The 25,135-nt window shown below is 55.2% G+C and overlaps 1 protein-coding gene across 1 annotated transcript in view; it reads left to right on the plus strand.

Annotated features, from left to right (window-relative positions):
- Positions 1–23,024, plus strand: part of LOC122382760 (sonic hedgehog protein A-like) — a 53,589-nt gene extending 30,565 nt beyond the window's left edge. The window contains exons 2-3 of the mRNA XM_043368529.1: positions 3,698–3,959; positions 21,764–23,024. Coding sequence (XP_043224464.1) covers positions 3,698–3,959; positions 21,764–22,479 — 978 coding nt within the window. The 3' untranslated portion in view covers positions 22,480–23,024. The remainder of the gene's footprint in view (positions 1–3,697; positions 3,960–21,763) is intronic.
- Positions 23,025–25,135: the final 2,111 nt, after the last annotated feature.

Consider the following 25,135-nt stretch of genomic DNA (forward strand, 5'->3'; position numbering starts at 1 on the left):
TTCTTCCGGGGTCGATTTTCAGAGTTGTCGGCAGCGACTCGGCCGATCGTCGCCGGCCGCGGAACAATCGCCCGGCTCAGCTCTGGGAAGTCGGCGCTGTAACCCCCCATCCACCCAGCTCGCTCTGCAGTGTGCAGGAGCTCGGGATTGGCTCCATTTTGTCTGTCCACCGGTCGCGGTCATCTCCGATGACATTTTGTCGCAACTTGAGTCACCCCGACTGTCATGCCGATGCGAGCCTCTCTGGTGATACGATCTCGGCCGTCCACAGCCAATGCAGCGCCGCAGCCGGTGCCGCGGAGTGAAGGAGCGGCCGCTCCCCCCTCACTACCCCCCCCCCCCGGCCACTATACACCCACGGCTCTGACTGGAGCTGAGCTGAGCTGAGCTGAAGGGAGCTCGAAGGACAGATCTGTCATCGCTGATCGCCAGAGCGCCGGTCGGATCTCACGCGCCGCACGTCTGACTTCGGGCGCTCTCCCCCACTCATCCGCTGACCCGTGGGTGAGTGAGTGGATTTCCCGCCCCCGGCCGCCTTCCTCCCACCCCTTCCCACGAACCCGCCAACCTGGCCCATCCAGCCACTGTCCGGTGTCCACTGTTCAGTGTTCAGTGCAGTGCCTCAGTAGGTGCACCTGCCATCCTATTCCACCGACTTTTATCCGGTACCCGTTGTTCCCGTTCCACCGAACCAGCTGTTCGCTATACTCGGTTCCCGCTGTCTGCTGCCCAGTGCCGACTACTCAGTGCCGCCTCTCAGTACATCCTGCTGAGCACCCGCTGCCGAGTAGATATCCGCTGCCCGCTGCAGCGTACTCGCCGCTCTGTGCCCGCCGCTCAGTACCCGCTGCCCGCCGCTCAGTACCCGCTGCCCGCTGCAGCGTACTCGCCGCTCTGTACCCGCCGCTCAGTACCCGCTGCCCGCTGGCGCTGCCCGCTGCTCCGTGCCGGCGGTCCACCGCCAGGTAATTGCGATGCATGTGGCAGCGTCGTAAATCAATCACTGCATAGTGCAATGAGGTATGATGTCAATACAGCGCCCGTTAGGCGGGCCCGGACCGGAGCCGGCCGGCTCGCCTGCGCCCATATCAATCGCCGCCGGTGAGCTGCCTGTGACCGTGAGCGGAGGCACAACACAAACAGCTGCGGACGCACGGCGGCGGGGTGCGGCCGTACCTACTGATACAGGGCCACCGCTACTGGGGCAGAGCGTCAACGGGCCAGCTTATCTGTCAAATTGTGACAGCTCCGTCTAACAATTTCGGGGAGCGAGTTGACGAAATTAAGAGCATATGTTTAAGAAATAAGTACAAACTTAAACGCTTGATCATCACTGGACATACATTAGATTGATCGTGCGTTCAATATTACTGATGAAGCGGCTATTCCTTAAACTGCCTTGGTAGTTAAAGCCTTAAGCTTTGTTTTACAAAACTTGCCAGTTTCCGACGAACTGCTGCCAGCACTGACACAATCCTGCAGCAGATATCTGGGCTCATCGCTCAGCCCATGGACGTACCGGTACCGAGGGTCAGTCCGCCCGAGTCGCTGAAAACGGACTCCGTGCAGCGGCCGCAGACCGTCTCACGTGTGAGCCGCGTCGGGCCCGACGGACGTGGCTCCTCGGCTCGGCGGGTCCCTGCCGAGTCGGGACGGCACGGGAGCGGGCCGGGCTGAGGGCCGACCGGCCGCTGAGAGCTGCTCATCCGCCACCCACCCATCGGTCACGCCGCCCACCGGCCGACCGCCGACGACCGCCGCATTTGGCCCTATAAGTGGCCTCTCGCGGAAATGCGGCGACCCTAATGGACGGACACGGGCTGACCTAATGGACCGACACGGGCCGGCCGACCGGCAAAGTCCAGTTTGGACCCTCTCACCGCCGCGCCGGCTCACATAGATCGGGTGTCACATTTGCATGACCGAGTGGCGGTCAGAAACCCAACTTCTGTTCACTTACGGCCAGACAGAGATTGCATATAGCCACGACAGTGTCGAGTGTCCCAGTCAAATTGCTCAAGATTCCATGTCGTGTAAACGCATTACGGATAACGTAGTAACACCGGTTTGCGGGCGGAATGCATTACCACTTTAAGGTCATGCGAGATTTTCCGCGAAATCGTATGAGAGAAAGAAGGTATTCGTAAATGCACTTCTCTCATTCGTGGTGCTAAAAGAAATTAATGAAGGCTAGAGATGTGTCGGCTAGTCACACACACATTAGAGGATTTATGCACCACAAATAAATGTAGCCACTCCATCGAGTGGATTTGGAATCTTTTTTCCATAAATACTTCTTAAGGGTCTGAGACTACCTGTGCGGGTGGGTTGCGGTCTTCAACATTAAAACTGCATTATCACACGTTGCTGTAAAATACGTTATCTGCACACATCTACCTCTTTTCCATGCTAGTGCACCAGACGGTAAACGTCCTTTAACATTACATACAGCCCGCTGAGAAGCGAAGACATCATGCGTAAGTCGACTTTTTCATCCATACAGCACCTGTATTTAATACAACAAAATGTGAAACGTTGCCCGGTAAGTAGGTGTCACGATACCAAGTGCCACAATTTCTATTCAAGAACATTTCTTGCCAAACTGTTTGTCTACATAATCCCTTTGTTTAAGACCGCACCGTTGTCTGATAACTATACCTTGTAAGAGTGTGTCACTTCACACTTGTCAGGAGTGCTCGATCCCCGACTCCATCACTGTTTCATCCGTCAATAATCGAGGACTCATGGGGTAAGCCTGTTTTGGCCCCATATTGACTCAGGACGTGATTCAAAGCCAAGTCTCCGTTATGAGTTTCTGCCTGCTGTACATGACTCTCACAAGGCGGACGTGAGTCATCTGTGACTCAGAGAGTTCCGGCTCAGGGCTGGTTAGTGGTTGGCGGCCATTTAAAGGTGAGCTGAGAGAATAATCAATTATCCAGAGAGTTTCATTCATTAAGCTCGGAAACACGCTTCCATCTTCGGTGTATTTCCGTATGCTGAAGGAGCAAAGGTCTTTGAATGCGTGCGTAGGTATAGCTGAGGAGTCGGGACCTGCAAACGGCTGGCACAATTGACAGTTCCCCACTGGCGGCCGATGGCTGGGAGGGTGGCCGCAGCGCATCATTTGTTCTGATGCGGCAGCGCGCGCTGACCTCGGCCTTGGCTGGGCTGGGCGCGGCGGACAGCGGTGCTCGCGCTGGGGTGGACACGGCGGACAGCGGACACGCGGGCCGGTTGCGACACGAGGCCTGTCCGGCTGCCGGTGACCGATGACCGGGCGCGCCGCCTTTGACCGTCGCCTCGTGTCGGCTTAGTGGCGGCCCGAGAGCGGCCGCCGCGCCGGCCGCCGGCTGTCGCCCCTGTCGAAACAGCTCGGCTTAGCCGCGCCAGGAATGCCGACCTGTCCGGCCATGCCGAGACGGTCGACAGTGATTTCGCGAATTAGCCTCCAAACGATCGTCGAGCCGAATTCTCGGGATTTGTGCACGTCAAACGCACAGGCGGCGCGATTGAGAAAAAGATAGACAACAATAGCCGTGCCGGCCGATCGCGGCTTCGCTTGATCATTGGAAGCCGGCAGTTAGAAGGCTTGTGCTGACATTGCTTAATGAATTATGATGTATGCGATATTGTGTGATTACGAGCGGAGTGCCTGACCGGATGGCCTGACTGATCCCTTCCCTTTCGCTTTCAGCGCGGCAAGGAGAAGCTGAACACGCTGGCGATCTCGGTGATGAACCAGTGGCCCGGTGTGCGGCTGCGGGTCACAGAGGGCTGGGACGAGAGCGGCCTGCACGCGCCCAACTCGCTGCACTACGAGGGCCGCGCCGTCGACATCACCACGTCGGACCGCGACCGCAGCAAGTACGGCATGCTGGCGCGGCTCGCCGTCGAGGTCGGCTTCGACTGGGTCTACTTCGAGTCGCGCTCGCACATTCACTGCTCAGTCAAGTCAGGTATGCATTGTCACCGTGTTATCCTACACTGTATCAGTGACATACCGGCACTGATCCCTGGCCGATCCCATTGGGGCGGGTTAGGGCCGGTTTCATCATACCCCTTTTGTCCGGGCGCCGGCGACGCGCCCTCCCGAACCCTGTCCCCATTGTGGGCAGGATCCTCAGCCGGCCACAAAGGGGCCAGCACGACCCCATTTTACCGTCAGCTATAATGCCTCTCACAAATCGCCGGTGGCAGGAGGGTGCCTCTGCGGGCTGACTGCTGTCCAAACGTGTCGTCCAGAGCGGCGACACCGGCCGCACTCTGCCATTGAGCCGCGGGCGCCATTGAGAGCGGTGCCCGGTCGGTTTCCGCAGCGATTTCTCGGCAGTCGAGCGTGACAGTCGCGGCCGCGGCCGGGCCGTGTCTTCGCCGTGTCGGTCGGCTTTGAAAGCAGCTCCTCTGGAGTGGGGCCGAGCGGCCGGCCGGGCGGGCCCAGTCAGCCGTCAGGAGGAGCCCCGAGTCGCGACAGGTGGGCCGGGAGGATTTATCCGGGCCCGCTTTGTGGCCTGTTGTGCGCGCCACAAAGTCGACCACAATGCGCCGCGGCGGCGGCCCACCTGTGGAACATAAACACGGCCCACCCGAGCGGCGCTCACAATCGACACAAATTGGCCGGCCGCCCGGCGCGCCTCCCGACACCAACCCTCTCATTACCTCGTTGCTGATTGATTTAAATTGCCCCGGCGGTCTTGCATTCCCCGCCGGTGGTGAGCCACTTTTAATTTGCCGACTGACGGAGGTCAAGGCTGGCGGTGGTGGTGCGAGGAGGCGGCGGGGAGCGCCGTCTGGTCGCTGCGGTGCCGTGCAGCGCTGTCGGGCCGGCCGGCCGCCCGGTCCGACCGCCCGCGCCGCCTTCCCTCGCACCCCACAGCGCTCAGCGCTGTAATTTCTCGGCGCCGCAGATAATCAAATGCGCCGTTCTCCCGGGTCATTTGTTATGCGCTCAAAAGTCGGAGTAATGAGATATTGTCGGCGGTGTCCACGTTCCTGGGCGGCCGGCAGTGGCGCGGCGGCCTCCCCCGGCCGCCGCGCCGGTGGACTCGTCTGCGCCGCTGCCGGCTGATGGCGGTCCGCTGCCGAGCGCCGCTGCTCGCTCCGGGCGATCGTCCGCAGAGAGCCAGAGACGGCCGGTTAGCGCGCCGCTGATGGCCGCACTCCACTAACGCCGCAGCACGCTTTAATCCGCCAATAATGAGCGGTGCGCCGGCGCCGGCCGCGCTGCAGGCATGGCCGTTTTATTCGGCCCTTCATCAGCCCAGCATCGATGCGGCCTCTCTGCGACGAACAAAGACGGCACGGGGACCCTGCGCCGCCGCCTCCGAGCCTCGCCGAGAGGTGTCCGGTGGCCCAAAGGCTTCACACCTTGGGAGACGTCAGGGACACTGGACACCGTCAATAAACTCCGCTGACACGTTCCCGGGTAGCGTTGCATTGTGTAATGTTGTGCCTAAAAAAGTTTGAAATATTTTCTCATTTCGAATTTCTTACAGTTGTTATTTTCACAAGGTAGGACTTCTTTCTCAAGCAAAAAAAAGCAAATTTAATTTTATAGTACGCCGCTTGGCCTCGATTCGTAAACGTTTCGAGCGACAGGGGATTTATTCAGTACTATCAAATACTATAGCAAATTGCTAATCAGTAATCGTTGCGTCGTCTATGCTTTTCATTGATCAGTAACCTGCCCATAAGTACGAAAGTATCGTCGATTTTCAAAGATAATTTATTCGGCTAGCATTTTACCTTCTTGCAAGAAGAATCACTATAAAGCTTATCGGATGTACTTAACACTTATAAACGAGCCTTATCCATCGCTCAATCTCAAGCAGTAGCCTTTGTATGAAGATTGCGCCGTCGTTTTCGGAAGATAAAGCTCGGGTGTGAGCGTGCACCTGTAAGCGGCGCTGAGCTGGCTGCTGCCGCGGGCTGTCACCCCATCCGTCAGTGTGGGAACCGAACGGTTGCGACATTCATCGGAATGTGCGGCGGATCGTGGCGCAGCGGCGCCGGTGGCCGGCGCGGCGGCGGCGGCACATTCTCGGCGGCTGCCGGGCCGGCGCCGGCGTATCGGCAAATATTGACGCACCGTTTCCGGGCCGGCGGCGCTGCTCGGACCTGTGACGTCTCTCGCGTAGCCGGTGCACACGCCGCCGGCGCTCTCCGGACGCTCGGAGACGGACGTGGGATTCAATATACCCTGGACGTGGGCACTGGGAGCCACTCCAAACTGGGCACTAACTGAAGCTAAAGCTCACAGAACCTTTGGTTTCATCAAGGAGCCTAGAGACAACTTTTTAAAGTTCAGTACAGAGTTTCTGTGTCTCTATGCAGTGGCACATGGGTCTGTTCAACACCATCATAAGGTTTTTGGGACACCTTATCATTCTACATTCCTTCCACATGTCTGAGCATTTTTAACCCTATGTAATTGAGGTCGGATAAAAGATCATGTTGGGTTTCATCAATCCCACCTCTAGAAAATGTTAACCCTAACTACTCCGCCAGGAATATGGTTATGAAAGTTGGAACGATTGGCAACAATGAAAGGAGGCATGAAACGCATTTCTTAGATGTTCTACCCTGGATCGGCTAGCTATAGTGTCAGTCAGCCTATGTGACCTTATAAGCCAATGAGATAAAATTAAGTCCAACTTTCTGTCGTGCTCGATCTACTTCTCAATGGATCGGGTCACTGCCATGGTGCCAATTAATAACGTTTCAACCAAGCAGACAAAAAATGTCCGCAGTTGTGAGCTTTATGTGACATTTGCGCAAGCATGGAGCTTAAAAATTTGGGTTTATTTCCTTGGCCCATTGCATTCATCCGCCTTTCGTTCTTCGAAAGTAACGTACCTATATGTAATGTTTTTACAATATCCGTTGTTACTCAAGCACTATCGCATTCGAGTGACGGTGTCTGTTCGGAGTAAGTGCACCAGGGGCTTCGTTTTGTATAGGCCTGGGAGTGCCCGAGCACTACCAATGTTCAGCTGAGCACTACCAATGTGTTGTTGAGCACTACCAACATTTTTCTTCACTTATTGAGAAAATTGCATTCAAACATGTCTGTGTCTCTCTGTTTGGTCACATAGTTTGTATTCTAGCCTTGTCGCGTAGGGTCGGCGTCGGGTCATAAGTGGTCATAAATGGAGGTCTATGGCCACACATGTGCGCGGCAGCAGGGACACGCCGGCCCGTATATCGGGCGGCCCGGCTGGACATTGGGAGACGGGCGGGCAGTGGAGAGCAGGGCGGGAGAGAGAGAGGACGGGTCGGTGTGCGCGTTGAGATGTCTGAAGGGTGAAGAAATACAGTCTACGATAGACGCAAAGTTTGAATGCCACAAGCTATTTCGGCATTTTTCTGACAAGTGGTGAGAAGATGCCGAGTGTCGAGGAGGAGACCAGTGACACCGCGGGAAGAGCGGTGATGGAGGTGACTCCGGCGTTCGACGCCAGGACTATTCCGGAGTTCGACGGAACTGGAAACGTAGTGGAGTGGCTGGAGCAGGCTGCTCTCCTGTGCGAGCTGCGATCAGTGTCCCTGATGGCTGTGTTGCCGACTCGCCTGCGCGGCGGTGCTTTCGCGGTGTGGTCCCGAATGCCCGCAGCGACTCGTCATCAGCTGCCCAGCGTGAAGGCTAAGCTGCTGAGGGCCTTCGCCATGGACCCGTTCACAGCGCAGGCGGAAATGGCTCGGCGTCGCCTTCATCCCGGAGAGACGGCGGATGTGTACTTAGCGGCGCTGCAGCAGCTCGCTGAGTTGATGGGAGGTCTGCCGGAGAGAGCTATCGCCATCACCTTCGTCAATGGGCTGCCGGAGGCTGCGCAAGCTGCGGTTCGGGACGGGCTCGGAGACGAGTTCACTCTCGAGTACGTCCTGGACCGAGCGAGAGCCGTACTGTCCAGGACAGCAGTCACGGCAGCGCCACCGGCGGCGGCGGCAGCGGCGGCGGGGGCGGCGGCGGCGGCGGCGAGTGGGCCATCACGTGACATTTCAAGGTCAAGTCGCCGGCCGGCTCCGATCAGATGCTGGATATGTGGTCGCCCAGGTCATATCGCCCGGATGTGCCCAAACGGCTGCGGCGGGGGAGCTGCATCAGCGCCAGCACCTCCTCCGCCGTCCACCGAGCCGGCAGCAGAGCGCCGGTAATCCAGATGCTGCTCGACGGGCGACCGTGTCACGCGCTGGTGGACACGGGCTGCGAGGAGACCGTGGTGTTCGCGGGTTGTGTCGATAAATGGGATCGATGTGAGACAAACTTGACCGCGGTGAATGGGAGTGTCGTGCGATGCAGCGGGAGTGCAGAGGTGCTGCTGGAGGCACAAGGCCGGCGGGCGGTGGTCCGTGCTGTGGTAGTGGCGGAAAGGTCGTTGGGTGTTGACGTGCTGTTGGGCATGACCGGGTTAGAGGCGCTGGGTGGTGTGTTTGTTAGTGGTGGAGAGGTGCGTTTTGGTGGTAAAGTGGTGACGGGGGAGCGTTCGGGGTGCACCGGTGTAAAGGCAGAATCGAGCGGTATGTCGGCAGCGGTGTCTCAGGGGCGTGGTCCAGTGGACAGACAGATCGAGACGGCTGATTTTGTGGCTAAGTTCAGCGACGGAAAGTGGACAGTTTGGTGGAAGTGGGCCGACGGAAAGGAGCCAAAACAACTCAAGAATACTGTGCCGCAATATCGCGTGCCGGCAGAGTCGCAGGAGCGGTTCGACGCAGAGTTACGGCTGTGGATCGAGGAAGGGTGGCTGCAACCGTACAATGAGCAGGAACACGGGCCGGTGCGTGGCCTAATTCCGCTCATGGCGGTCACCCAGGAAGCCAAGGACAAGGTCAGGCCGGTGCTCGACTACCGTGAACTGAATGAGCACCTGGTGGCTCATACGGCTGAAGCTGATGTGTGCCGCGACCAGCTCCGCAAGTGGCGGCAACACGGCGACGATGTGGCCGTCATCGACCTGAAGAAGGCGTTTCTGCAGCTGCACGTGGCCCAGGAGATGTGGCCGTTTCAGACGGTAATCGTGGACGGCCAGCGACATTGTCTGACAAGGGTCGGATTTGGTCTCAGCGTTGCAAGCGGCATCATGCGAGCGGTAGTGCGGGAAGTTTTGGATCAAAGTCCAGAGATCGCAAAAGCAGTGCTCCCGTACGCTGACGACCTGCTCGTCAACGAGACGCTCATCTCGGCTGAGCGGGTGGCCGAACATTTTTCCGCATACGGGCTCTCGTGTAAGCCACCGGAACGGGTAGCGGATGAGGCCGGAGCCCGGATGCTGGGGCTCCGAGTGAGACGGCAGTCTGGCGGTGACGGCACACTGAGATGGTCTCGGGACGGCGTGACACCAGCTGAGCCACCCGGGGTGCTGACCAGGCGGTCAATCTTCGCCTGGGCGGGTCAGCTAACCTCACACGTGCCCGTCGCCGGGTGGCTGCGGCCGGCCGCTGCCTGGCTGAAAAGGGCGGCGAACAAGGTCACCAAAGATTGGGACTCACCGATCACCGACGATGACCTGCGCAAACAAGTCAGTGATGTGGCCCGGCGGCTGGCAGAGTGTGACCCGGCACGAGGACAGTGGTGCGTCTCAGGAGACTCGGTGACGGTGTGGACTGATGCCAGCTCCATCGCCCGCGGCGTAGTGCTAAGTGACCCCACCACGGGTGAGGTTATCGAAGACGCCGCGTGGCTCCGATCTGACAGTGACTCAGACATGCACATAAACCTATCGGAGCTGGATGCCGCGCTGAACGGTATGAATATGGCGGTGGCGTGGGGATTCAAGCGTGTGATCCTCCGCACAGACTCTGTCACTGTTCAGCGCTGGCTGACCGACGCTCTGACAGGCCGTGCCCGACTGAGAACGAAGGCACAGTCGGAAATGCTGGTTCGGCGGCGGGTGGCCGTTTTCAAGCAGCTCTCCAGCGAGTACGACCTCGTCGTGACAGTGGAGCTCGTGCCGTCGGCTGCCAACCGTGCAGACGAGCTCACGAGAGTACCAAAAGAGTGGATCAGAACCGGAAGCGAGCAGGCGACAGGTGTGGTGGCGGCCGTTAGGACAGCTCGACCGGAGGACATAATGGCGGTGCATGAAAGTGTGGGACACCAGGGAGTGCGGCGGACGTGGTGGTATGCGCGCCGAGAGCTGGGAAAGAGCGTGACGAAGTCGGCCGTTCGTCAGATCGTTAGATCGTGCCAGGTGTGTGCGTCGATCGACCCAGCCCCGTCGCGCTGGAAGCATGGTGCCTTGGCGGTCGAGCGCAACTGGGAGCGGCTGGCAATGGACGTAACCCATTTCCGCGGAAAACACTATCTCACCGTGATTGACTGTGGGCCGTCGCGATACGCCATGTGGCGTGAGATCCGCCGCTCTGACGGGAGCGAGATCGTCAGACAACTCGAGGCTCTGTTTTTGGAGCGAGGAGCACCGGCCGAGCTTCTAATGGATAATGCGACCGAATTCAAGGGTCGAGAGCTGAAGGCGTTCGCGGTGCGGTGGGACGTCGAGCTGAGGTATCGCGCGGCCTATGAACCTGGTGGGAATGGCATCATCGAGCGCCACCACCGCACCATCAAAGTGATGGCCGCCCGTCAGGGATGCACCGTACCAGAAGCCGTGCACCGATATAATGTCACGCCCAAGGACGGGCGTGATATTACCACGGCCCCGATACATGGTGCCTACCGTCAGGCTGGCAGAGACTTGTGCGTGCAGTCACAGGGAAACACAGCTGCTCCTCCTCAGACGGCCGGCCAGCCTGGTGTGTATCAGCCCGGTGATGCGGTGTGGGTCCGAAAACGGGGCGATCGGTGCACCGCCGTGTCAAAGGAGGGCACTGTCACCAAAGTCGTATCCGCTCAGACGATTGAAGTGGATGGAGTCCCATGGCACGTGCGGAACATTCGTCATCGTCTTGCCAACAACGATGACGACGCAATGGCTGCTTCGACGGATGATGAGCAGGAAGAGGAGATCGCCTGTCCGGTTCCGACCGCCCATGTGCCTGGACAGCTGGCCATTGAGGCGCCGGCGGCGGTGGAGCCGTCAGAGCTGACCCCAGCTGCCGCGCCGACCGAGCAGACCGAGCCGGTCCCTCGAGCAGCAGCTGAGGCGGATGGCGGTGCCGGAACAGAGGAGCGGATCCATACAGTGAAAGTTGTAAAAACAGAAACTGAGGGATTGTCAAACGACTGTGTGAACGAAGGTAGAGCGCCAGCAGAAAGTGTAGATAATATCGATAGTTATAGTGACGTGCTAAGAAGGGGTTTGCGCTGCAGGCGTGCGCCGCAACTCTTCGGCGCTCCCATCCCCCATTAGTTAAACTGTAGTTAGATGTGTTCTTTAGGAACAGGGGGGAATGTGTCTCTCTGTTTGGTCACATAGTTTGTATTCTAGCCTTGTCGCGTAGGGTCGGCGTCGGGTCATAAGTGGTCATAAATGGAGGTCTATGGCCACACATGTGCGCGGCAGCAGGGACACGCCGGCCCGTATATCGGGCGGCCCGGCTGGACATTGGGAGACGGGCGGGCAGTGGAGAGCAGGGCGGGAGAGAGAGAGGACGGGTCGGTGTGCGCGTTGAGATGTCTGAAGGGTGAAGAAATACAGTCTACGATAGACGCAAAGTTTGAATGCCACAATGTCATACAAATAAAATGAATGAGGTTCTTATGTATCAAATCAACATGATAGCAAGTAACTTCAATGGTAAGTGGTAACTATTGATGAAAATCTATAGACTTACTCCACAAGTAGATTGAATTTGAATTGGTTGACCAATTCAATCTTCTTGTAGCGTACCTAAGTCCATAAATTTCCATCAATACCTAGGTATCATTTTCACTTTCCACATCATGTCATTACGTCAAGTAATTTCAAGTTGTGTGGTACCTACCTACCTACCTACCTACCAAGTTTCACAATAGACGTGCACTCTCCCACAGCACAGGGGCACAAAGATGCTGTTCCGGAACTCGTAAACGTTACGCTAATGCTTCCGATTCATGCAATCTATCAAGCTGATGAAGTTCATCCAAGCATTCTAATACGAGCCGGCATAGGTATTCTTAATACCTATCATTAGATCATTACGAGCCAATCGCACTCCCCGGTAGTGAATCGTGATAGAATCAGTATAGTGTAAAGTGGGAGGTAGTTGCAACGCATTCCGGCGTGTGCACTGTGCATGCATAGGTACGTATGTTCATGTCCGTACCTTATGCCTGTATGCATCTAAGTACTTACAGCAGGTATGCAAGCAAATTCCACTTACATACTTAAACCTCGCCGGCCGAGGGGGGGGGGGCGGGTGCCGCCCCCCCCCATAGGGTTTTTTCGCGATAGCTCCGAACACGCCGGCGATAGAGAGCTGAAACTTGGCATACCTGACCTTTGATCCAAGCCGCATCTTTTGACACCAACCGCATTTTTGGGTCAGGTCAGGTCACTGACCTATGACGTCATAAGTGAACCTCTGCACGGTCTTCAGATGTCGCAACTTCGCAACGCCCTCACTGCCAGAGGAGATGTCACAGGGAAATGAAACTTGCAGGATCTAGTATCCATTATGAGTCTCACAACTTGTATATCTCGGATTTTTCCTAAAGGTCATATGAGGTCAGGTCATTTTCGTGACCTCACCATTATAAGTCAATGGGGAAAAATGAAAACTGCTATTCTGGCGCCGGGAACGATCTCCAACTATCTCAAGCACACAGAATCGTGATTTGATGCACTCCTTGCAAGGTTAGATGCGTCACTTTTGCAATGTTGACCTTGCGTGACGTTATTTATGACGTCATCAAGGTCATATTAGTTTTTCGTCAATAACTCTTGATAAAATCGAGCTAGCGAGCCGGGAAGGCCACCAATGGGCTCAGGAAGACCTACCGAATCGAATGATATGCGACATGACCCCTTTCGACCAACTTCGTGACCTTAGGGTGCTGACCTGACCTTGACCTGAGGTCAACACCCCAAGTTGACCTAACCCGAACAAAAAGTATATCATTCGACGCGCCTGAGCGAGGCAAACACGATGCTGCCAAAATCGCGGCTCTGCGGCCATTTTTCGCGAAGTAATTCATCAAATACTGAACCGTACCTTTGGGCACTTGACCTGACCTCAGAGGTCACCGGTTGACCTAGGACCTTAAAATCGGGTACCAATCTCTGCGTCTCGTAACGGCGCACACGCTCGTTTTTTCCGCGACGCGCTAGCTCCACCAGGAGCGAAACGGCGTGGGGGGGGGGGTCGTACCCGCCCCCCCCCCCCCTCGGCCGGGGCGTATGTAGAAAACCAATAGGTCCGGCGAGGGTTAAGTAACTTCGCTATAACTGCAAAATTACATACGTTTGATATCTGTAAACCATACCTGTACGCATAAGAAGCGAAGTGACTTAACGTGGCGCAAAAGAGATACCGATTCCGGTTCAAGAGATCAAACTGAGATATCCGCCTCTTCACAGCAAGGATGAGCGAAGCAAGTCTAATTCGCAACTCATGTTGTACACAGCTCGGTAGCTGTTTGCACGCCTATGTTTATTCCGTTACACCTGTTTTACTCGCTTTCTCTTGTCACGTGGCCAGCACCGAGTGCACTTGACACTTTCTTTAAGTGCATTCCTGCACATCATATACCTGGCCGTGCGGTGGCGGCGAGCCTTGGCTGCCGCCCGGTCGAGTGCAGACCTAACTCGACGAGGCCGTTCTCATCTCGCACTGCAGGGAGGTGCGACTCGCTCGCTCAGGCTTGGCGGGTCATTTCACCACTTCATCCTCAGCTCAGTCTCATCATCACGGCAGTGCACCGAGTGTCGTCAATTCAGCCGTCACTGGCGGCGAGCGACAGGTGCAATTATGCCGCCCACACCAGCCGGCCGCCGACCGTGACCGAGCCCAGAGTGAGCGGCCGTGTCGCCGGCCAAACTGAGTGGACATGACGGATGAAGTCAGCCGATCGGCGCCGCATCTCGCGGCGCCGTGACATCAGCCGGCGACGGCACGAGCTCGTCGTGCCCGGGCGCGTCCCACCCGCTGTCCGACACGCCGATAAGACGGCCATCGCTGATGTGACACCGACTGACACTTCTGCCGGCCCTTTGTCGGAGAGCGGCCCGCCCCCGAGCCCGCCGAGCGCTGCCAACTCGAGATGACTGTCGACGAGATGGACAGGAGACACGCTGCGGACGAACGGTGCTGCGGAAACAAACACAAGGGGAAAATGTCACGCCTCTTTAAAAATGTTTTACTGTTTAAGGCACTGGCGGATCCAAGGGGGGGGGGGCAACCGGGCCAAAGTCAGGGCTAGGGGCGGCCAAAACATGATTTGCCCCCTTTTCGAATCAAACTCGCCCCTTTAAAATTTCCTCAGGATTGCAATCCACAAAAAATGGCGACATGCATGCAAGATAAGTCAATAAATCCTCACTTTCGATCCCAACTAATCCAAGTATATGAAAAGTGGGAGACTTTGTCATTGATAACCTTCGGAGACCTGACCTTTTGGCCGGCTTTGGCCCCTCCCTTTGAAAACGGCTGGATCCGCGAGTGGTTTAACCCTCGCATGTGTAGGGGGGTCGGATGGACCCCCCCATGGTTTTTCGCGAATGACTCGCGTAAAAAGCGGCCGATCGCAACGAAACTTTCAGTACCCTCGCATTGATCAATTTTATACCTACCCTGAAAATTTCATGATCCTGACCCAAATGACCTTTGACCTGTGACCTCTTTTCCGAGACCATGTTTGGCCGGAATCGCGATTCCGCGTATGTCGGCTCGCATTAGCCGCGCGTTTGCAAGCTTTTCGTGGTTTCAAACGTTCAAACATGTGATTTGATGTTGCTCCCATGCATAAGGTGGGTGTCAGGGTCACCTGAAGGTCAGGTCAGGTTATTGACCTTTGGTGACCTCGGGTGACCTCGGTTCACTTTTTCGAGTTTTACATGTTTCTAGGCTAGTTTTTGGAGCTGAATTCGAATTTAGCAACCATTTGAACATTTACGAAGTAGTTTTGGTGCCTTCGTAACATGTTACGAAGCTGTCAGAGGCGGTTGATCCGTACTACGAATACCCGTCACGACGCCTACTGGTTGACCTGACCTGACCTGACCCGACCTGGTCTAAATGCTTAAAGACATCATCTGTGATCAAAACTAACACGATATTCGTGATCAGCACCCCGAAAAAACCCTTAGCAGCCACACTTTACGACTTTCTAATAGGTCCCGATTTTCCCGACTTTGGGTCATTGACCTGGCCTGGAAGGTCAACCAATGACCTAGGACCTTAAAATTGGGTATCATCGGCTTCCTCTCATCACGGGCAACACGCTCGTTTTTCCGCGAAGCTCTAGCTCGATCAGGGGCCAAACGGCAAGGGGGGGGGGGTCCAACCGACCCCCCCCCCCACACACATTAGAAGCTGGCAAACGCCGCACACATGCGAGGGTTAAGGTCACAGTTTATCATTTTATATTCTAAGCCATCCAAGATGTGGTGCTTGGCCTCCTGCGGAGCCATAACTCGGTCGATTTCTGATGCGCGGTGTGCTGCTATCGCTGTCCGGGCGGCCGCCCGAGCCTGGCAGCCGGGACCGGGCCGGGCCCGACTCCCGGACCGCGGAGCCTCGCTCCTGTCGGCTGATGCGACGATTAGAATGCGGCGGCTTATCTCGAGGCGCTAAGTACCGATAAAGCCTGATTGGCCTCCTGTGAGTGGCTGCATTCCCAGAGCTGCCGTAAACTCTGCAATGGCCGCCGTCCGGCCGCCACATTGGCCGGAGAAAGCCTATTGCCGGGAACTGCCGTTTATATCCGTCACACAATTCCAGGAATACATGTTTTCACCGCAGAGATTACACATACTTCTGCCTTGTTTAGACCACCTTATAAACTTGAGTAGTTATGGCCATTCCGCGAAATCCTCCCGATAGTTACTTTGAGATAAGAGCCGCAGAACCGACTGTTGGACCAGCATTACACTTAAGATTACACACCACCCTCGGCGACACGGTCCGAAGCCGTCCAGCCAGGGTCGTATATCACCGCAACTACGTCGCGCTGTGACTGCTGTCCACTGGGCCTGCTCCGGCCTCTGTCGGGCGCTGGTGTGGGCACGGTGGTGGCGGAGACCGGCCCTGCGGCAGCCGGGCCACCTATCCGTCCGACGGGGCCCACCACGGCGCCCAACAGCCCGGATCGCGTCCAAACCCATAAATCATCAGGGCCAGGGCCGGGCGCGGGCCGGCGCCGAGACCGGTCAGCGACTGGTCACCGGCGACCGGCGCGGCGGCGGGCACAAAAACCCGCCCGACCATCGCTCAACACACACCCGCGGCTGAGTAATTGGACCGACAACGTAAACTGCAGCTGCAGGAATTCGAAATATGGAACAGCAACTTCGGAGCAAAAGTAGCCCATGTATTCCACTCTAGTTTCTATTACCTATTACCTAGAATATCTAGTACCTATGTAGATTAGGTACCTAAAGAAATTCTTATTTTCATGCACACCAACGTGCTGTGCATTTTACCTTGCTCGCCTCAATTATGTTTATTGAAGGAAATAATTGGCAATTACATTTAAAGATACATGTATTGTATCTGTGCAGTATCATGCAATATGACCTGCTATCGGACGATCTCGTTTGTCGCGATACCAATGCTAAGTCATTGTTTGTCATGCCCCCGTCTCGCGGAAAGCAGCGTAATCCTTTTATGCAGGATTTGATGAGCTTATACACAAGACTGAACAAAGTCTGAGATAATCTCGCAAAACCCAACTCCCTCCTGTCATCAACAGTGGTTTTTACAGCATTTAAGCCGGATGACATCCATAAAAATGGCACAAAAACAAGATTGCGCCCAATTTTATGACTTTTTACACTAGCTATTGCAGTTACTTGTGGTAGGTAATTATTTTGCTTGAATTTAGTGAGTTATTTTTTTCCAAATGAGAGTGTTCAATATACGAAAGACCATCGTATTCTACTGAATCTGAACAACAAGAAGCTTTAGTTTATCTGTGCCGTTCAATGCCACGAATGAAATAACGGCCCAAAAATTAGTCAGGTATGTCAACGCTGCGCTCCTCGAATTGTGAAAACAGCGTGTTTGCCAGGTTACACAATATAGGTACCTACTTACCTTTAGAATAAGATAAACGATTAGATTTTAAACATCAGCTTCAGCATTAAACCGCCAACGTTAACCGGTTCGGCGATAAACGCTGCAATATCATATTTTATTCATATTTTATTCAATTATAATTGATAGCCAGTAAAATAATTGTTTTAGTGGTCAAGCGTTGTTTATTTATAACTTCAACGGGTCGGCTCAGGCATACTTACGTGGTGCGTACATACCTACTGGTATGTGAGCGATAGCGTGCCTTTTTTCGCTGAGCCGTCCCCGAGACAGTCGACTATATGAGGGAAGTGACGCCGTCTGCCTGCGCCCGCAAATCACAAAGCGCAGTCATAAAACTGTTATAGACGTACTTTTACTACGTGGCTGATGAGCAATGGCTCCTTCCCGCCATTTTCGACGCAGTTTCAGCTGGTGTTCTCATGGAATGGCGCCTCGCAGACGATTCCGACGCAGTTTCGTGAGCCTCGGGTGGCGCGGAATGGCGCAGCGTGCCTGATTTCGGCGCAGTTGGGCCCGCGGCCGGCGTCGATTGGTGTGAGGCCGTGTTCGGGCGCCATCGAGGTGTGGCCTGGCCGGCCCAGCTGCACGTGCGGCGCCCTTTAATCCGGCGATATCGGCCGGCCGGGGGAGCACACCTCTCGGGGTGACTGCAGGCTGGCCGTCGGACAGACGGTCGGACCGGCCGACACATCGCCGCTCGGTGGCTGTCGGCTTAGCGCGCGCCGGTCGGCCTCTCACCTGTATAAGGCGTGACAGACGGGCGCGGCGGCGCCCCGCTCCGCACGATTGAAATTGATCTGCGGCACGGCCGACCGCGCATTGTTCCCACCGGCACAATCCTCACGGATGCAAATGGGCCGGCGGCCGTGGCGGTGCTCCCTTTGTTGGCACGTCGTGAGCACACCGCGCCGCCGGCCGCCTAAACCGATTAGCCGCGATTACAAAGGCGACAAGCCGGCGCGGCGGTCAGCCGACAGTGCGACACGACCGGCCGACGGGGCGGGGCCGACGGACAGCGAGTCACATGGCCCCGTCCCTGCCGCGGGCCGCTGCCGGGACCTGTAAGCCGGGGATTAGGGCCGGCCCACAATGGAACAGACACCGACACCGACATCCACACTTGACACCGGCCCCTGGTCAGAGCGGCAGTGATAAGTGGCCATTGACCACAGGTTAGTGGTCAGATTCTGGTCGGTGATCCGTTCACCTCGCAGTTTGATATACAAGGTCCTACCGACCTATAGGCATTCTATCATCTTCGTGTGCATTTTTAGGCTCCTTTTCTTTAGTCTTTTCATTGCATCCAGGATATCCCCATTTCACATTCCCGTCAAAGTTCAAGTCTATCGTACTCCACGTTCCCGGCGAAGCTATGACGATGTGCCATGAATGGTGCCGTCCATCTGTTCCTGTCACGTCCACAGCCCAGTGGGTCAGATTCGGGTCACAGCACACCTCACGCCGTGACCCGGTGTTGGGTGCTGACCCTCCCCTCAGCACGCCGGTCGTCTGAGCTCGCTCGGCTGCAGCTCTCGGCGGGGTTCGCGGCGCTCGCACCCCCCGTCTGCAACAGCGCCATAGCAGCGCGGTCCGAGGGAGGCACCCCAGCACCTCGTCCTCACAGCACCGCCCCAACCAGCCGCCCACCGCCGCGCTCGCGCAATTGAGATTAATTTGTAATCGTGTGTAGCCGAGCGACCATTTTCTCATCGTTACCGGCGGCGCTGCAGTCGGCGCGGCATTCAACACCGCCGGCCGGCCGCACTAATGGCATGCCTAATTAATTACCGACGGCCGGGCGGCCTAGATACTGTCGACTCGCCGTCCATACTGATAGGGGCAGGCCAGAGATGGCTGCTGCTCGGATAACCTCCGGGAGGCGCCGGCTGCCTGGCGTGACCTGCAGTCGGTCAGGAGGCGCCGGCTGCCTGAGAGGACCTGCCGTCGATTAGGAGGAGGGACTGGCTGCTTCACTTGACCTGCAGTCGGGCAGCAGGCACTGGATGCCTGGCGTGACCCGCAGTCGGTCAGGAGGTACGTACAGGCTGCCTGGCGTGACCTGCAGTCGATCAGGAGGAGGCATTGGCTGCCTGAGAGGACCTGCCGTCGGTTAGGAGGAGGCACTGGCCACTGGATGCCTGGCGTGACCTGCCATGAGGAGAAGGTACCGGCTGCCTGGCGTGACCTATCGACGGTCAGGAGGAGATACAGCCTCCAGACGGCGTCGGCTTTCTGCTGTGGCCGTCTCTGATGTGACCTGTCGTTGGTGACGCACAGTCAGTGGGGTTAGGTCAGTCCAGGAGGCAGTCACTCTCCAGAAGGTGCCGACTGTTGGTCTGCGACTGTCTCTTACGTGATCTGTCGTCGGTCAGTCATGATCAGATGACGCTCGGCGCACAACCGACCTCACATAGTTGAGGATTGGTTCTTCAGGCCATTTGCATTGTCCAGACTATGGGTGACGGTACGGGTATATGCGCGGATGTTGGTGTGCCTGGTTCGAGCGCCTGGTTCGAATGACGGGTACGAGTTGACTGAATTCGGATGGTGTGCTATCGTCTGAGGCCTCAGTCATCCGGACCCGAAGTTTATGAGATGTGCAGAGAAATTGTCTGAGCCACTCAGCCACCGTCCTGCGGTCGCCGCCGTCTTCCTTTTAATACAGTCGAGGACCGCAGCCAAGCGCTGATGCCGATTCTTGCTGCATCGGTAATGGATGTGAGATGTCGATTACGTTTTAACAGCCCACCCAGACATCTTACATGGATTGATCGGCCACTCGGCACGCTTAGCACATACCTGCGGTACCATTACGCGGATAGTTAATAACAATCGAGTTTGGACGGCTGTTTGGGACGGGAACATTCGCGAGGCGGCCGTGGCGGTCACTGGTCACTGTTCGCCACAGACGAGCGGATTAGAAATACCTACGTCTGTTGAATTCAGCTGCTCTGCAGATTCCAAATAGGCTCGCATGCTCCGGCATAGCGGCTGTAACCTATGAGTTCTACTTTCAACAGAATGTAGGTAGGTATAACTAACTGAATTTCTGGCATGCCCCAAGGTGCCATCAGATCAGCCCCTACTTCCGAGCTTGCCCGCAGTCGACCCACGGTGACATTGGTTCTATTTCTGGCCTACGTGGTGGGCTCTATCTAACGCCCCGTCCTATCACACGGTCAATATTGGTCCGCGGCGACGTCCTTCGGCTCCTCGGTTCCCGCCGCTCAGATACCGCGACTAGGACGTCCCCGGTGGCTACAGCAGCGCCTCTGGCGGCGGACGGCGGCAGCGGCGGCCCCAGATGGCGGTGACAGACCTCCCCGGCCGCCTGCGATGGTATCGCCTCCGATCTCACGCAGATACCATGATGAATACCTGAGTGCGGCGGGTCCACTGACTGCCGCCGGCCGGCCCGTGTGCTCAGCCGGCCAAACAAAGCCGACGCACAAGCGTGCTTGTCAGGGAGAGGCGTTTTTCCTCATGGCGAGGCGCCACAAATGTCAGGGCCCTGTCTCACTGCGTACCCACAGAGAAGACAGTGATGGGGAGGCAGTGGGTATGGGAGGCAGATGGGAAATAAAGGAAGGAGATGGAGCTGACAGAGTGGAAGAGGGAAAGCAACGGAAGGTGGAGGGAGAAAAGATATCTGGGACAATTGGATTATGGGTCGGAATTTGGTTCTCGAACGCCTGGACATGTGATGTACAGGTCTCGCGGGTTTTAGCGGTAGGTTTTGCACCTAGAAAATTTAGTGTACTTCAGGCTATATCTTCGTCGTCTTAAAGGGACACTCCCACCTTCAAAAAAGTTTATGAATTGGCATGAAAGTGATGTTGCTCGGTTCAGAAAGAGCGAAAACGAATATCTACCAAATTTCACCGAAAAATATTCACCGGTTTTCAAGATATTAGACTTTTACTTTTGTTTACTTTTTTGGGATCTCCGCTGTTTCTAGCGACTTTATTTTAGAAGTGCGGCATTTGCGGCAGATGTTGCGCGCAAAAAGCATATACCACCGCGTGCTGCAAAACGTTTTAGTCAAACATTTAAAAATCGTTAGATATTTGCGCTGACGTCACACATTCAGAGGGGTATTCCTAAGCATTAGCCCCTCTGAATCAAAATGCTGCAATTTTGAAATTCAATATTTCCGATTTAAGGCATTTCTCGATGTTGTGAGTGCCGAAACCGGTAATTGTGAGCCAGGGACCCCATTTTGGCTATCTCAACTCAAATCTAATGTTAAGGTGGGAGGGTCCCTTTAAGCTTTTAAGTGTTGAAGATGCGATCGAACTGTTGGGTAACAAGCCGGCCATGATCGTGTAAAATGGCTTCATCGTAGATCAATTAGTTTCTGAGATATAACCGGAAATGTAAAAGTGCAAAACCTACCGCTTAATCTCGCGAGACCTGTACGTACCTACCTAGATTGTAAAAGGTCATATATCGAACTCCCGTTGAACGCCGACATCCATTACGTGTACAGTGGTTGAGAGCCAGGAAATAGCGTCCTTATGCTGACTGTGTCTCGTTCAGTGACCTTACTGTCACTGTGTCTGCAGTGTGGGCCGTCCAAACTCCCCTCGGCGGTGTGGCTGAGTGCTGACGTCTCTCCGCTCGGTTTCAGAGTCGGTGACGCGCGGCCGGCACGGCGGCTGCTTCTCGGCCGACACGGAGGCGGTGCTGGCCGACGGCCGGCGGCGGCGGTTCGACCAGCTGCGCCGCGGAGACGTGGTGCTGGCTGTGGACGAGAGCGGCGCCCTGGTGGAGAGCGAGGTGATCCTGTGGCTGGACCGCGATCCGGCCGAGCGGCGACTCTTCTACCGGCTGAGCACGGCTGCCGGCCGCCGGCTGACCGTCACTCCCGGCCACCTGCTCTACGTGCTGGACGCCGAGAGCGCAGCGGCCGGCAACCACAGCGCCCACAGCGCCCGGATCACGTTCGTCAAGCACGTCATCGAGGGCGACTACGTGCTGGTGGCAGGCGCGGCCGGCGCGGTGACGGCCGAGCGCGTCACCGCCGTGGACCTTGTGCACGAGAGTGGCGTGTTCGCGCCCCTGACGCGGCACGGCACGCTGCTCGCTAACGGCGTGCTCGCCTCGTGCTACGCCATGGTGGACGACCAGCGGACGGCGCACGCTGCCTTCCTGCCCGTCCGCTGGGCCGTTAATGTGCGCGAGCTCACGCTGCACATGTTGGAACACTTTGGTGTGCGCGCTGCGGCGGCGGCGGCAGCGGCACGGTCGGCCGCCAGCGAGCCCACCTCGGGCGTGCACTGGTACGCCAGCTTTCTGTACGCGCTCTCCGACTATGTTTTGCCCCGTGATATGATGCTAAACTAGGCGGCGGCGGCGGCCGCGCGGGCGCAGTGCCACCGGACAGGGACCGAGTCGCTGCAGCCGCCGCTCAGCTGTGCATAGTGTACTTATCGATGTGAAAATAGCCGTCATGTGACGCGTTGTTGAGCTGCTGTGCATCCGTTGGTCGTTAAATGCGAGTCCGTCGAGAGCTCGCGCGTTAATTGTTGCTGCGAAAGTGCTTCACATACCTATAAGTGTGCATGGGCGAGCGTAAGTTTGCTGAGTGTCGCATGACGGTGCCACATTTTATCATTAACTCATCCAGAATGGGAGCTATTTATTTGCTGACGGTGACGTGACCGATGGCGGCCGTGTACCGCCCAGCTGCGCGTTCTACCGGCTGCAGCCGCGCCTGTGCCACTGTGACCCGATCGCCTGACGCTGCCGGGCCGAGTCGGGGATCCTGAGTCCGCACTGTGCTGTCGGCGGAGTCCGCTATGTGTCGCCGCTTGGTGTTGAGCGTAGCCGGAGCACCCGCCGCTAACGGCGAATCCTGACCGAGCGAAATAGACGTGTGACAATCTGCTTTTTAATGGATGTGATACTTCAGAGGACAGAGTGCAGACGACACCAAGAGCTGTCAAATTTAACCCACGCATGACGGGGGGGGGCTCTACAGAGCCCTCCTCACGTTTTTCGGCAATATCTTCTAAACCGTTTGACTGATCAACACGAAACTTGCGATACCTTCAGCGGCATCAATTTGACACCTTGTGTTGAAATTTCAACTTTCTAGCTACCATACTTTGGCCGGAAATGACGTCAGAGTGACGTCATGTCGACCGATTTTGATGCAAAATATTGAATTACGGCAAACGCTCTCAAGAGCTTAGTTTTAAAGCTAGATCCAATTTCTTTGTATCATTTGACTACAAATACACGTAGCTATCAAATTGTTCTCTCGAGTTTTCGAAATTTTGAAAATATTGAAAGATATGTTTTATAATTACAAAAAAATATAGGTATGTTTTGATTTTTTCAAAAAGTTTTTTGATTTTGCACAAAAACCGAAATATATGTAGGGGAAGCCGGGGAACCCCGGGCGCGGGGGAAGCCCGGCCGCGTATTTACAAATTGCAACCGAGCTCCTAGTGGCCGCCGGCCGCCGGCCGCTGACCAACATTCGCGTCATCAGGGAATGCTGCAACTAATTTATTGTTTCCACCTTTTTTCCCGGAGCGTTCTACCTAGTTTATATAGCCTTGTGCGAGCCGACATAGGGGAAAGTGGGGTAAGACGGTCAGGGTAGGTAAGACCGGGCACCCCTTCTGCAGACCAAGCCACTAGCGCTACGAGCGAGAAAAATTAGGACCAGAATTGCCTTTCTCACAACACACCACCATTGAAGTCTGGTGAATTTGTGTTCAGTCAATAATCTTTTATTTTGATTTCTTTAAAACACTCATTTCATTGAAATATCAATAATGTATTGTGCAAGCTTTTGTGTGCAGCACTGAGTTAAAAACTGGCAATCACTTGTGGTACACTCATATGTCACCACGTTCATTTACCGCCGATTTGCTTCGTCTGCATCAAATTGTCCACACACACAAAAAAATCGTGCTGAGCTTCTGACTTTGAGTTTGGGGTAAGACGGGCAACTATGAATCCAATGGGTCTGTAATGGTGAAAATATTTTTGTTGCTGTTGGAAAAAAAGAAGCATTTTAATAAGAATATGTTCGATTCCGATACACACAGACATGTTAGCAATATTCCTTCGGCACAGTTTATTCTCAAATAATGAATGTGAAAAACGGTTCTACATGGCTTTTGAACTAGGGCCTATATACGAGCTGCATACGCCTTCTGCACGAATCTCGTATACCTACTGCCATTTCCGTTACGTCCCAAATGATAACAATTCAAAAACATTGGCCTAAATACTGTATTTGTGTATTTGTGTATTTTTAAATGTGTATTTAGGCCAATGTTTTTGAATTGTTATCATTTGGGATGTAAGGCTTGAAAAAGACAGTTTGTCGAAACACATGTGTAGCCAATTCAAAAGAATATAATTCAAAATAGTTCCCATTGTTTATCCCATTACAATACTACTTGTCCTAAGCACTTAACATCGATGCTTGGACACCCCATGTAGGTTTATATAAATATCTCGAAAACGACGTTGTGGACTGTGGAGCGCCGCCGTTTTTAGCACACCCTTTCATGAATTTTTTCACACATGCTGCATAACTTTCAGACCCAGGTCACTCAAGGTTAGGTCACCAGGTTACGTCCAAGTGGCCTTACCTTAGGAAAAGTTATAATGCCCGTCATAGCTACACAGACTGAACAACCGGTCTAAAACGTTAGCGGCGATTACTAAGAGCACCATATAGGTATACGTAAAGTAACTTATCCATAGTAAAGTATCAATTATCCATAGTAAAGTAGCTTATCCATAGTACCTAGGTGTCAACCACCACTGATGGCGTCGTAGCATGTTACGAAGGCACTAAAACTATAACTTCTTAAATGTTAAACTGAATGCTAAATTCGAAATCAGCTCCAAAAACTATCCTAGAAACATGTAAAACTCGAAAAGGTGAACCAAGGTCATTAAAGGTCAGTGACCTTGACCTAATTTTCACGTGACCTTGACACCCACCATATTGCATGTGACCAACATCATATCA

This window comes from Amphibalanus amphitrite, unplaced genomic scaffold, assembly GCF_019059575.1.
Source record: "Amphibalanus amphitrite isolate SeventyFive unplaced genomic scaffold, NRLGWU_Aamphi_draft 000146F_arrow, whole genome shotgun sequence".
NCBI lineage: Eukaryota > Metazoa > Arthropoda > Thecostraca > Balanomorpha > Balanidae > Amphibalanus > Amphibalanus amphitrite.